At 63.3% G+C, this 13,165-nt stretch overlaps 2 protein-coding genes and 1 long non-coding RNA gene across 7 annotated transcripts in view; 1 reads left to right on the top strand and 2 right to left on the bottom strand.

Annotated features, from left to right (window-relative positions):
- ZC3H3 (zinc finger CCCH-type containing 3) overlaps window positions 1-785 on the bottom strand; it is a 91,035-nt gene extending 90,250 nt beyond the window's left edge. For both annotated transcript variants that reach the window (XM_036105696.2, XM_078071910.1), the window contains exon 1: window positions 692-785. In XM_036105696.2, coding sequence (XP_035961589.2) covers window positions 692-779 — 88 coding nt within the window. In that variant the 5' untranslated portion in view covers window positions 780-785. The remainder of the gene's footprint in view (window positions 1-691) is intronic.
- Window positions 786-1,836: 1,051 nt separating this feature from the next.
- On the bottom strand, window positions 1,837-4,585 carry LOC144381807 (uncharacterized). 2 transcript variants are annotated; one of them, XR_013447630.1, is made up of 2 exons: window positions 3,081-4,585; window positions 1,837-2,344 (listed from the first exon to the last, which is right to left on the bottom strand). It is a non-coding gene; the product is annotated as an uncharacterized LOC144381807 (long non-coding RNA). The 2 variants fall into 2 exon arrangements; XR_013447631.1 differs by having other exon boundaries at window positions 3,146-4,585.
- A 2,979-nt stretch (window positions 4,586-7,564) lies between these two features.
- GSDMD (gasdermin D) lies at window positions 7,565-12,250 on the top strand. 3 transcript variants are annotated; one of them, XM_078071909.1, is made up of 12 exons: window positions 7,565-7,942; window positions 8,781-8,852; window positions 8,934-9,155; window positions 9,319-9,511; window positions 10,047-10,215; window positions 10,333-10,435; window positions 10,636-10,698; window positions 10,956-11,021; window positions 11,137-11,312; window positions 11,396-11,537; window positions 11,634-11,707; window positions 11,865-12,250. In XM_078071909.1, exons 3-12 carry the CDS (start codon window positions 8,939-8,941, stop codon window positions 12,105-12,107), a joined length of 1,446 nt encoding a protein of 481 aa, XP_077928035.1. In that variant the 5' UTR covers window positions 7,565-7,942; window positions 8,781-8,852; window positions 8,934-8,938; the 3' UTR covers window positions 12,108-12,250. The 3 variants fall into 3 exon arrangements, with proteins under 3 accessions (XP_077928035.1, XP_035961613.2, XP_035961612.2); XM_036105720.2 differs by having other exon boundaries at window positions 11,862-12,250; XM_036105719.2 differs by lacking the exon at window positions 8,781-8,852 and having other exon boundaries at window positions 11,862-12,250.
- Window positions 12,251-13,165: the final 915 nt, after the last annotated feature.

Here is a 13,165-nt window from a genome sequence, read left to right as displayed (position 1 = left end):
ACACGCTCCCCCATCAGAGTCCTGTCCCCAGGCCCAAAGAAAGCTGACACCCCCGCGCACGCAGGAGCCCAAGAAGCCTCCTCACAGGCTGGACCGCCGGCCTGGACTCTCCCCCACACCCGCTTTCCAATTCCTCAAGTCTTCTCTTTAAGGAAATAACTTTAAACGGGAAAATTTTTAAGTACAGAAACCTCAAGTAGGGTCTAAAAATGGAAAAGTTGGGAAACTAGGCCTGGGGAGTCGGGGCCTGGAACACCAGGGGGAATGTGGGTGTGGGGCGGGAAGCAGGCAAACGAGACTCCAGGGCTTCTGCCCCGCCGCGCACGGACAAGCCCTCCGCCCCACTGTCTGGCACCGGGAGCGAGCGGGCGCCGAGGAGGGCCCGCCCATGGCGGGGGGGGGGGGGCGCCTCCCGTCGGTTACTAAGCGACGGCCCCGCCGCCACCGCCGCAGCGCCTGAAGGAGCCGCACTACCCGTCTGGCGAAACTCGGGCAAGGGGCTGACCCCGACCGGCCCGGATGCCCCTCCAGGTCCCCCACCGCCTCCCCGGCCCAACCCCCTCCCCACCCGACCCGACCCGGCCGTCGAGACCGCAGGCGGAGAGCGACCCCCTTCGGGGAGGCGGGCAGGGGCCCGCCGTGAGGTCAGGGTAAAGAGAGGGACGCGCGCCCGGGGCCCGGCCCGACCCACCCTGCAGGAGACGGATCTGTCGCCGTAATTGCTCCTTTTCCTCCATCTCCCGAGTCCGCGACGCCCGGCCAGGCCCCCGCGACGTCATCGCCGCGCGACTGTTTTCCCCCTCGGGCGGGGCGGGGCGGGGGGGCGGGGCGGAGTCGGGGCGGAGTCGGGCCGGGCTGGGCCGGGCCGGGCCGGGGGCGGGGCGGGGCCGGCGGGAGCGCCGAGACTGCGCACTGCAGCCAGGCCCGAGCGTTGGCTGGTCCGCGAGGGACGGGCCGTCGTCCTGGCAACGGCTGCGGAAAGGCGGGGCCCCGCGCGCGCAGAGCGACGGCCGGGACTACGTCAGTAGGGAGCGCCGGCAAGTGGCGCAAGCGCACCGGGACGGGGCGGCGACCGAGCGGGGTGGGCCGGACCTGGGGCGGCCGCAGCTGGCACCCGGGCCGCGCGGGCTGTCGTTCCCTGTAGGACGAGACCGGGAGCCGCGGAGAGTTAGACTCCGGAGGCTCTGCGGGGGCGACCTGGTGGCGCTGTTAACGCTGCTCCGTGGGCTCGGGCAGGGGAAGACCGAGAACGAGGAGCCCCTGGGTCGGGAACAAACAGGTGCACACAGACTTGTGCACTGCTGGGGGGTGTGAAATGGTGCAGCTGCGGGGAAGGCAGTCTGGAGGTTCCTCAAAAAATTAGGAATAGTAGCACATGACCCAGCGATTCCCTGCCCCGGGCGGGCGCCCTAGAGAAGTGAGAGTGAGGGCAGGGACGCACGCCCCGCTTGCACGGCCCTGTTCGGGAAGCCCGGTTCGCAGTCGCCCGCCATCCGTGCGGGCTCCCCCGCAGCGCGCCGAGTTAGCCTTGCGGAGGGAGGCTCTGCTGCCCCATGGGCCAGCCTCAGCCGCGTGATGCTCAGGACGCCAGTCACAGAAGGGCAACTAGCGCAGGATTCCATTTATGAGAACTGTCCAGAGTAGGCCAACTGACAGCCCGCAAGCAGGCCAGAGGTGACCAAGGGCTGTGGGAGGGGGAATGGAGACCAAGTGCTTAGTCAGGGTTCCTGTTTGGAGCCCCGAGGAAGTTGTGGACAGACAGGATGATGGCCGTGCAGTATTGGGAATGTACTTAATGCCACTGAATTGGACACTTGAAAATAGTCATAGGACAACTTCTATGTTGTGATTTTTTTTACCACAATAAAATGAAACGGACAGAACGTGTTTGCCACAGACCTGCACAATAGCCAGTGTTACGGGAAATTCTTCAGGCGGAAGGGAGATGATGTGGCGCGGAGACACATACATGCAGAGGGCAGGAAGTGCAAGTTTGCTAGTAAATGTTAACTCTCCTTTCTTACATCCTCTAAAATAAAGAGTTACAGCAAAAATAATAAAAGTGTGAATAGTGACAATGATAACATACCATCAGCGCTCACTGTGGCAGAGACTGGCATGGCCCCTGCACCAGGATGACACACGAATTCATGAAGTTTTCCATAAAAAATAATTGTGGGGGCGCCTGGGTGGCTCAGTTGGTTAAGCGACTGCCTTCGGCTCAGGTCATGATCCCAGGGTCCTGGGATCGAGCCCCACATCGGGCTCTCTGCTCAGCCGGAAGCCTGCTTCTTCCTCTCCCACTCCCCGTGCTTGTGTTCCCTCTCATGCTGTCTCTCTCTCTCTGTCAATTAAATAAATAAATAAAATCTTTAAAAAAATAAAAATAAAAATAAAAATAAAAAAATTGTGGCTTATGCCACATGTAGAAGCAAAACATATGCCAACAATGATGCAAGTGGTTCACAGGCGCTGTCTGCTGGAGGTGACCGCCCACGACCCGCCTCCAGGTTAGTGCCTCAGCTCCTCCAGGGCTGAGTGCTGCCCCACTTCGCAGACAGCGATGGACAGTCTGAAGGACTCTTCTGCAGTGGTGGCATGCCAGGCTGAGAAGAGCAGCCTGCCCTGGCCGGCTGGCACGGGGCGGAACCCCAGCTGGGCATCCCTCCCAACCCAGATGTCTTTGAGGGGAGGCACAACCGATCTGGAACCATCTTTACTTCCTGTGCCCTTTCTGGTCCCTTTGCAAGTACCACCCAGGCCTGGCCATCCTCTGTCCTCCCCTCCTCCTCTCCCACTGCCACTGTCCTGGCTGAACCCTAACTAGAGTGTCCATCTGTCCCCTTCCCTCTTCCTCCCCCACAAGCAGCCAGAGGCACCCTAGGAGGGAGGCCTTGTGGACAGGCTCAGGGTGACTTATGTATCAGGACTGGTGTAAGATCCTTAGGTTTTGGCAAAACTCTGAGGGCAGGGGAGGGGCATTCTCAGTGAGTGAGATGAAATTTCCCACGAGGGATCTTGAAAAGCACTCCTTTGGGCTTGACTTGTGTTCCTTCTCTTGAGAACCCTACAACCATCACCTTGTGAACGAGTCGGGGCTGGCTGGATAGAGGAGGGACAGCACGTGTCCAGTTATACCACTGACCCTTTTGATGGTCAGCCATCAGCCAGACACGTGAGAGGATTAGTTGCCAGCTAACTCCAAAGCCGTGAACCCAGGCGATACCCTGTGGAGCAGAGATGATCCATTTCAGCTGTGTCCAGCCTAATGGCATAATTTAGAGCAACTCACGCATCTATGAGTGAATGAGCAGATGTTGTTGACACCACTAAGGTTTGGGGTAATTTCTTACACAGCACAAACCGAGATTCGTGAGTCTAGCACTGAGCCTGTTCTCTTCTGCGTCTGGACCAGGGGTGTCTGGACAAGCTGTCCGGTCCAGGGGTGGCGGAGAGGAGAGCCCGGCCACTTGCCAAGAGGATGCACGGTGTGGAGATGCGTCTCCTAGGGCTGAGAAACTGTAAGTAGGATGTAAGTGCTGTCACAGTTAACCTACTAAAACCTATCTTAACAGTTACATTCAGAACTCGTTGACGCCCATCAGACTGGCAAAAACGAAACCAATCTGCCTTCAGTGTTGGCTCAGGGGGTCAGGGGGGCAGAAACTCACTGCTTACTCTGGACATCGGCATAGCCTTTCTGAAGGGCGATTTGCAACGTGGGCCAAGACCCTGAGTACTTTCTGAGTAATTGCATTTTTAGGAATTCCCCTCAAATGACACATTCTGTATGAACACCAGACAAAAATACTTAGCCTGTTCATAGCTCTTGACAGCATGCCAGGCCCCGCTCTGGTGTCGACATCAGCACACTCAGGTGCCACAACCGTCTCCGGGGTCACTTCCATCTGAGGGACAGGTCCTTGTCTGGGCCTCCCCCGTCCTGCACATCCTGGGCCGGCCGCTGGGTGGCCGTCTCCCCCGCCGTGCTGTCTTCTTGCTGACCACCCACACTGCCGGCAGCCTTTCTCCCCCACCCCGAGGTGCTCCTTCCCAGAGGGCTGCCCAGGTGCCCGCGTCCGTTGTGAAGAACTTCTCTCTCCTCGCAGGGCTGTCTTCTCCCCGAGCCCTGGCGGCCCCCACCTTCTCCCACACCCAGCTTCCCCTTTCCCTTTGCGTGTTTTCTCTGCCCTGCAGCCCAGGCAGGCTGCTTCCTTCCTGAGCTCGTCCCACCACAGCCGCTTCCGCCCGGCCCCACAGCATAAAGCTACCCCGGGGCGCAGCACCTCCCCAAAGGGAATGCGGTGTAGCCAAGCGCACTTTTGTCAGGGAATACGCACAAAATGTCCAGTCTGTCCTCGTTATCTGCTTCCCCCCACCCAGCCCTTGGGGACCCTCCTGCCAACTCCTTCCCTCTAGATATGCAAGCAGGTGGGAGTCCTCAGGTGGGAACAGGTGGTGGGCAGGCTGGGACCACTACCCCATGGATGCCCCCCACCTTTCATCCCAGAGAGAAGGGAGCAGGACGTTACTGCGGAAGACAAATGCTCTCAGGGGCCCTATGGACCCCTGCTTCACCCCAGCATCCACCCCACACCTAACCCTCGCCAGAAAGCACGACTCTCAGACCCTCTGGGCCAGATCCTTCTGGGAGAAAAGTGTTTCAGTCTCCTGTTCCCAGAATCGCAGCATTTCCACAAGGCTCTCAGGGACCAGGATGGATGAATCTCACGAAGACCACCCTCCGCAGGCCCAGTACTGAGCGAACCTCAGCACTAGTGTCCAGTGGATAACTACTCCCCTCCTGCCCCAGCGAGGCCTGGACTCCAGCAGTGAGCGCTTCTCCCAGCTGGGGCAGAGTGAGGCTCGGAAAACCAGAAGCAAGAGCAAGGGGTGCGCGTCCTCGGGCAGAGGCCCCGTTGGGGTGGGACGGGCTTCTGTGGCCCCCGCCCCAGCAGGCAGACAGCTCAGGGGACCAGAGAGATCACAGCAGGTCCCAGGGCAGGGGACTCTGAAAGGAAGCAGCGGCCCCGCTGCCTTCCTGCCGCCCATGCCCCTCCTGACTCCTGGGGCACCCCTGAACTGACACTGCCCTGCTCTGGGGCTGACCCGTCCCCCCCATCCCCCCGGAGATCTGCCCACCGTTGACTGAGCAATGCTGGGCAGATGCGCCCCAGCGTCCGGGCTATTGACGGGTGGCCGTGGCGCTGGCGGGAGGGATGCCCCACGGGGGACTCAGTCCCCAAAAGATGGGACTTCTGGGGCTTCTGTCTGCGCTTAGCACCGTCTGGCCCTGCAGCAGCCGCCAGCAAGGGCTCCCAGTGGCCCCGAGGGCGGGACAGAGACGTAGGCACCGGGCGGGAGGAAGGGGAGCCCAGCCCCCGGGGGGAGCCTGCGGAGGGCGTGGGCGCCGACTTCCCGGCACCGCGGGAAGCCGGGGAATGTCCCTGGAAGGGTCGGCGCTGGGTGGAGCGGGCCTGGGTGGCTCCCACTCACGGGCGGGTGGGGGTGGGGGGCGCTGCACGGGCCCCCATCGCGGACCCGCGGAACCTGCTGCCCCCGGCGCCTGCCCTGGTGTGCGCCACCCTGAGCCTGGAATTCAGCTGCCTCAGGCCGCTCGCCCATCCCCTCCGCGATGGGGCCGCTCCCGCCAGAGCTCTCTGGGTTATCTCTGGGATCTGAAAGCCCTTTGCCAGGGGCTGGTCACCCCCAGGGCAGGGTCTGCGCTGGATTGCCACTGCCACGCCCTGCACCAGCCCCGCACACCCGGTGGGTGGAGGCCGAGTCCCTGGTTGCCCAGAGCTTCCTCCACCTTGGGGCGGCCGGCCTTGCTGACCCCTCCAGGCGCACAGACGGAAGTGCCTTCCCTGGCTCCGTCCGGGGTCACAGCTTGCCCTCAGAGACGTGTGTGCTCTCTAGCTGTGGACCCCCAGGCCTTGGCCGGGCGGCCTTACCTACCTCAGCGTAACCTAGGGCTCGAGGAGGACAGAATGGCGCCCCAGAGTTCCTGGCGCCCACCCTTGGCCTCTTGAATGGGAGCCAGGGAGGGGATGGGGTGCAGGGCCAGCCCCTCCCACCTTCTTTCCACCTTTTCTCCCCAGCAGGCTCTCTCCTGCCCCGTCAGGCTGACCTCTGTCCTCTGGCAGGAGTCAGGAGTCCCTCTTGTTTTGGTTATTGCTGAAGAACTGAAAATGGGAACAGCAGCCGTGCCCTGGCCCCACCCCACCCAGCCTGAGGCGTAGCAGCCCCAGGTAACGGCCTCAAGGCAGGTGGGCACTGTGTGCCACCGTCCGTGGCTGCCGTGGCCAACGTGGCCAGCGCGCCGCCCCTCCCGCCCACGGATGGCTCCTGCCTGGCACCCCTGCCTCAGACCCAGTGCCCGGGGTGGCCGCGTGCAGGAGCAGGGAAAGCAGCAGGCTGCCTGCAGGAGAGAGGAGCCCAGGTAGGACAGCCCCCCGGCACCGACAGCCGAGGCCGTACTAGGCCTTGCGGCCCCCGACACATGATGGCACATGACGCAACCAACGTGTACGGACACACGTATCCGCACACGCAAGACACGTACGAACACGTGTACACGCGAACACACACCTGCGCGTGCACACACGCACACACACGCACACTCCCAGCCGAGCTCCTCAGGCCTGCGCCCCGGGCTCGGGGCCTGGGGACAGGAGCCACCCCAGCGGCCTCATGACCCCCAGGGACGGCTTGCGGGCTTGTGTGCGGACTGAGTGGCCGAGCGTGCGGGAGCCTCAGGGTGTGCGAGGCCCGCCGGAGGGGCTCTGGTGAGGGCCCGGGGGCGTCCCGGGTCAGCGCGAGCAGGACGCGGTGGCAGAAGGAGCCCGCGGGGTGCGAGTCTCACAAGCCGGACAACAGGGGCGCTGAGGGGCTGGTGGCCGCCTGCGTGTGGAAGCCCGACCCCAGATTTTCTCAGTGACAGCTTTATTGACGTAACGCACATACCACGCGATCCACCCACTTGAGGTGCAAAACTCCACGGGCCTTAGCGTATCCAGAGTCAGAAACCAGCACCACAATTGATTGTAGAGGATTTCGTCCCCTCAAAAGAAACCATGTACGTATTAGCTGTGACCCCCGCCCCCCCACCGCCCCGGCCGCCGCTCGTCTACTGTCTGTGGATCTGCTGCTTTGGAGGCCCACCCGTGCCCATTCGGGTCGCAGCGCGTCAGTCCTTCCTGCCTTCCGAGGGCTGACGGCCCTTCTCTCCTAGGTCTTCCCGAGGACGGATGTCACGTGCCCTTTACTCAGCTGATGGACATTTGGGTTGTTTCTACATTTTGGTTTTTTCAAATAATGCTGTGTGAGCCTTCACGGGCAGGTTTTGGTGTGAACTTTTGTTTTCATTTCTTTTGAGCCCAGCTAGGAGAGGAGGGGTGAGGCTGAGGGTGGTTCTGTGTGGAACCTGCGGGGGCCCCGCCCCCAGCAGCGCGGGGGCTCCAGTCTCTCCCCCCCTCCCCTGTCCTCCCCCCTGCATGGTGGGATCTGGGACAGCAGAGGGGGTGTGGGGCGTGGGGGGGCTTCTCAGGGGGGTTGGGCTTGCGGCTCTCAGCTGGTTCGTGATGTGAACGTCTTCGCGGTGCTTGCTGACCTGCACATTTTCTTTGGAGGAATGTCTGATGGGCTTGAGTTGAAAGCAGGAAACCACGGGAAGTACCACCAGCTGGAGGTGGAGGCTGTGGGCGCTGGGACCGCTGGTGGGCCCCACTCTGGGCGGGCAGAGGGGCCCCGCGGGGTGCACTGGCTGGGGCGTTTCTGGGAGTGCCGGCCAGCCGGGCGTCACTAGACCGAAGTTTCACTTTTGGGTCTGGGCGCCCGCCCTGTGCACTTGCTCAGAGCTCCCCAGCAGAGCAGTACAACTCGGGTCTGCAGGGTGGACCTGATTGCCGTCGTGGGCCCGGAACCTGGGGTGACAGTCACGGTGAGCTGCACCTCGCGCCCGATGCCATTCCCTGCTGCCGGGGTGGGGGGGGTGGAGCTCATGCTCAGTGGGGGTGATGCCGGCCCTTTTGGGGGATCACCTGGTCCCAGCACCCTCCCAGGATTTCCCGCAATCCCAGACCAACTTAGGGAAGCCTGAGGCCTCTGGGAAGCCCATCTGGGTTTGGGCTTGACTCCAGGGGGGGCCTTCCAGGCACCCCTTGGCCCACTCTGAATTCAGACCAGCACGGAGGCTCAGAGGTTTCCTACTGACCAGAATGGCTGGGAAAGCCCGCCTCCTGTGGCCCGGGGCCCAGGCCTCCTGTGTCCTGGGTCAGGCCTGCTTTGGCCTCTGGTCCCTGAAGCCTCAGCCTTGGACTGGTAGCTCATGGAACTCTGGGCACAGAAAAAGCCCTAGAGGACATACCTGGAAGCTGGGGACGCTGTGGCTGGACCTTGCTGGGGGCCCCTTGCCAAGTCCCCAGAAGCTTGGTGGTTCCTGCTTCTTCTGCCCTCTGAACACCTCAGCCAGGGAGACGGCTGCTGCAGCAGCTAAAGCATTGGCTGGGGTCCCCCTGAGGCCCCTGCCTTGCCCTGCCCTCCCCCGGGGGCTGCTTTTCAGGAGTGGCTCTAAGCCTTGTTGGGCTGACAAAGTGACAAAGGTTTCTGGGGGTGGCTGAGGGCTGCCCCCCCCAGCTCTGAGAGTCCCAGCGCTTTCTCGGGCTTCCTGTAGGCACTCTGGCCATGGTAGAGATGGCGCGAATGCCGTCCCAGCCCCACGGAGACGCTGCAATGCATGACAGGGTAGACACTTGGTTTCTTTCTGTGCTAATGATCAGGAGCAGGAGTTTTCTGACCGTCAGAGCGTCCCAGGACCAGCCTGTGGAGAAAAGAGCTCCCTGTCATTGGAGGTATCCAAGTAGCAACTGTTGCCCCATCCCCCTCTCTTTTAGCCCTGAGGGCAGCATGGCTGACCCGTCTGTCCTCCTCAGGAGCAATGGCATCTGCCTTTGAGAGCGTGATCAAGAGTGTGGTCCGGGAGCTGGACCACAGCGGCGAGCTCATCCCCGTGGACAGCCTGCGGAGCTCCACCAGCTTCCAGCCCTACTACTTGTTGGGAAGGAAGCTCTCGAGATCATGGTTCTGGAAACCCCGCTACAAGAGCATCAACCTGTCCATCAGGGACATTCTGGAGCCTGATGCCCCAGAACCAGGTACCCCGCCTGCTGGGAGGGGAGGCAACTGGCCAGCCTGCTGTCTGCTCTGGGCTTCTGGGCTTTCTGGTTTCAAAGGACAGGGCCTTTTTAAAGGTCCCTCTGCCCAGGTGGGACGGGTGGCGGGCAGGAGGACGGGGCCTCAGCTCTGGTCTGGCTCTAGCTGTGAAACAAAGCGCGCCCATCCACATCTACGACTCCATGGACGGGGAGCTGCAAGGCAGCGGGGAGCTGGAAGCCCCAGGACAGGGGAGGTTTGCAGGCGGGGCGGCGATGTTTGATAACTTCAGCATCTCGATGAACGTGCGTACACTGCAAGTGGACCCCAACATCTGGGACGCCATGAAGCAAGAGCGGTGAGCCCCCCGGGGGGTGGGGCCCTGCCAACCCCAAGCAGCCGCTGGGTCACAACCCCGGAGTGTCAGGAGTCACAGGGTGTCCGTGCCAGGCCAAGGGTCAGCACAGTGGCCGGGGGGGGGGGGGCAGTCCCCAGGGGCATGCTGAGCCCGGCAGAGGGAAGGAGGCTGCAGAGGTAATGGGGGACTGCATCCTGAGGGCTGGGGTGGAGCAGAGCAGACACAGGGACAGCCTGAGGAGGATCATTAGTTCAGGGTAGAGATTTGAAATTTGAATCCAGGGAGGGGCAGGGAATGGAGGGAGAAGCAGCTAGACAAGCAGCCGGCCGAGGGGTGGGTATCTCCAGGGGTCTGCAGGTGTCCGCTTAGCATCCCTGGATCTTGTCCCTCCCCGCCCCACGAACACTGCTGGGAGCCACCAGGGAGGGAACAATGGGACTCCTGTGCCTGGGCCGCGTCAGCCCCCGGCAGCGTGGCCCTGGGCTGGGGAGGGCAGGACACACCCCCACAGCTTCCAGGCCGCCCCCCGCCACAGGCGCCTACGGCAGCCCGAGCACAAGGTCCTCCAGCAGCTGCGGAATTGTGGGAACGACGTCTTCGTGGTGACGGAAGTGCTGCAGACGCAGAAGGAGGTGAAGGTCACCCAGGCCCGTAAGCAGGAGGGCTCTGGCCAGTTTGCACTGCTTGGACCCATATCTTTGCAGGTGCGCGGCATGGGCCATGGATCAGGCAGGGGGCGGGAAGGCAGGCGGGGGTGCCCCCTCCAGCCTACCCAACCTCACGACCCAGAGCCCAGTCCTGAGCCCACGTCCATCCCTCAGGGCCAAGGCCAGGGCCACCGGAGCCGGAAGAAGACAGTCACCATCCCCTCAGGCAGCATCCTTGCCTTCCAGGTGGCCCAGCTGCTTATTGACTCAGACTGGGGTGAGCTGGAATTAGGGTGTCTCTTGGGGCCCAAGCCCCATGGCAGAGGCAGACTCGGCTGCACAGCTTCCTGGGTGGCTGAGGTGGCATGTGGGGGGTGGGGCACACGGAGCCAACAGTGCCCGGTAGGCCGGGGGTGAGGGAGAGGCTGGGGTCACTGGCCGACCTGCCCCCCATCTCTTCTCCCACCTGGCTGCCAGATATCTTCCTCTTCCCGGACAAGAAGCACAAGAAGCAGAGGACCTTCGGGCTGCCCAAGGAAGGTGAGGCCTGTGCCCCTGCCACCCGGACTGGGGCCTTCTGCACAGCCCGGCTCAGCCAGGAGGCTCCTGGGGACCGGCGGCGAGAGTAAACGCACACGCACACACGCGCAGGCCGGGGGGGGGGGGGGCTATGAGGCAACACCAGCACTGGCCTGGCCCAGCCTCACCCCTGCCCGGGCTGCCAGTGTTGGGCTGGTGGCGATGCACTGGGAGGCCCGGGGGCCTGCTCCCCGCCCTGACTCACCTGCCCCGCCCAGGCCACCAGCTTACAAGAGGCGCAGGCAGCCAGTCACTGCTCTCCGGATGCTTCAAAATACAGTCGGGTCAGTACCTTCTTGACAACCCTGGGAACCTGGGTGGGCGCCCCTTTCTGCCCCCTGGGAGTCCGCCCTTCCCAACCAGGGCTCTCCAGGGTCAGTCCCGGCCCTCTCCCCGCAGACGGGTTTGCGGAGGACTGGTCGGCAGTCACGGGAGACTTCCGGGGCCTGCAGGCAGAGGTGAGGGCCCAGGCCCAGGTCCTGCAGGTCTTGTCCAAGGAACTGTGCGAGCGGCTGCTGGCAGGCCTGGTGCAGGTGCTTCGGGAAGAGCCAGCCCTGCAAACCCTGGAGGACGCGGTGAGCAGCCCAGGGGACTGGGCCGGACGGGAGGGGCCTGCGCCCGGCCCCCCGGACTCACCGGCCCCTCCACGTGTCCCCAGCTGGAACAGGGCCTGTGCTGTGGGTCGGTGGCCCCCCTGGATGGTCCAGTGGACGCCCTCCTCAAGTGCCTGGTGCAGAGCTCCGGAGAGCTGGAAGTGCACCTGGCCAGCCCCATCCTCTACCTGGTGGAAGCGCTAGCTGGTGAGAGGCTCCTGGGCTGGGGCAGGGAGGGGCAGGGATATGGGCTTGTCCAGCGGGTCCTTCTGGAACCCTCTCTTAGCTGAAGTCTCCCCCCAGTGCTGAGTGAGAGCCAGCATGAGCTGCTCGTGGAGATGCTGGAGACAGAAGGCCTGTCTGGGCAGCTCAAACTGGTAAGAGAGCGCGGGTTGCAGCTTGCAGGGGCAGGGGCTGGGCCTGTGTGTGGGGCCCCAGGTGCTCCTAGGATGGAGTGATGTGGGCAGGTGCTGGATGCTGGGGGGAGGCGGGGGAAGGGTAGCTCACTGGCACCCTCCCTCCCCGTTCTAGCAGGTGGGGAGCGTTTTGGAGCAGAGCACCCCCTGGCAGGAGCGCAGGCATGTGTCCCTGCCACAAGAGCTCCTGGGGAGCAGCTGGGACCCAGAGGCACCTGCCTGGGTCCTGCTGGAGGAATGCGGCCTGGGCGTGCAGGTGGACGTTCCCCAGGTGTGCTGGGAGCCCCAGGCCCAGGGCCGCACGTGTGCACTCTACGCCTGCCTGGCTCTGCTGTTAGGCCTGAGCCAGGACTGCTGTTAGGGCGGAGCCTGCTCGCCTGGGCAGCTCTGCGGGGTGGGGAGCCCACCCGCTGCCAACCCTGGGAGGCCGAGAGCCCACCCCGGCCTGCAGCCAGTTCATCCTGGGAGGTGGGGAAAGCCAATAAATGTGATGTACAAAGCAAAGATGGCTCACCGAGTTTCCGAGGGGGCCCCAGATCCGGGGAGGGAGCACGGGAGGGGGCTGAGCACAGGTGTCCCCTCCGTGGTCCCGCTGCTGTGGTGCCATGGGGCTAAGGGGGGCCGCCCTGTGGTGGGACCTGGCCACTCGAGAGACCAGCCGTGTGGCCCCGGCCCCTCCCCCGCGGGCTGGCCTGTGAAAGAACAGGGACAGTGTGCAGCTGTCTCGGGGAACTCGAGAACTGGGGCTGCAGAGGGGACCAGAGCAGGTGAGGCTGACGAGCACAGGCCTGTTCTCCTGGGGCTGCGCCGAGGCTCCCGGACAGGCAGTGACCCACGCCAGAGACCTCGTCTCAACAGTCAGGTGTCGTCCGAACACCTCTCCTCAAAGCTGAGAGTCCGTCCCTGGACGCGGAGCTCCTGGCCCCCGAGCTGCAGACCCCTGGGCGTTCAGCGGGCCTCAGCCGCCCGTGGCAGAGGCGGCCCCGAGCGTAAGCACAGCTGGTGACTGACGTGGCCGCGTCTCCAGGAAGGTGCACAGCCGGGAAATCTGCCTTTCCTTGGTGGGAACTGCAGTCAGCCTTCCTCTGCGTGCTGGAAGGTGGAGGAAGGGGTGGTTCCGTCACTGACAGGCGGCTTCAGGCCTCACCGAAGAGGACGGACAGTAGGTTCGGCGGGACCTAGGACATTAGCCCCGGAGAATATCTAGCATCCCAGCCCAAGAGCGAAATTAACATCAGAACAAAGGCAGGCTGCACCCCAAATGTCCCCGATCCAGGCTACACACTGCAGGAAGAAGCTCGATGCCCCTCAGGCCTGTCTGACTTCTCCAGGGCCCATGCTTCTCTTTTGGGAACCCCCATCAGGGGGCACTTGAAAGGCAAACCAAGGTGAACGAGCAGTACTGCAATAGCCCCAGTC

The sequence above is a fragment of the Halichoerus grypus genome, chromosome 5 (genome assembly GCF_964656455.1).
Source record: "Halichoerus grypus chromosome 5, mHalGry1.hap1.1, whole genome shotgun sequence".
Lineage (NCBI taxonomy): Eukaryota > Metazoa > Chordata > Mammalia > Carnivora > Phocidae > Halichoerus > Halichoerus grypus.
Note: the sequence above shows the minus strand (reverse complement) of the source record. Positions and strands in the feature narration are given on the sequence as shown.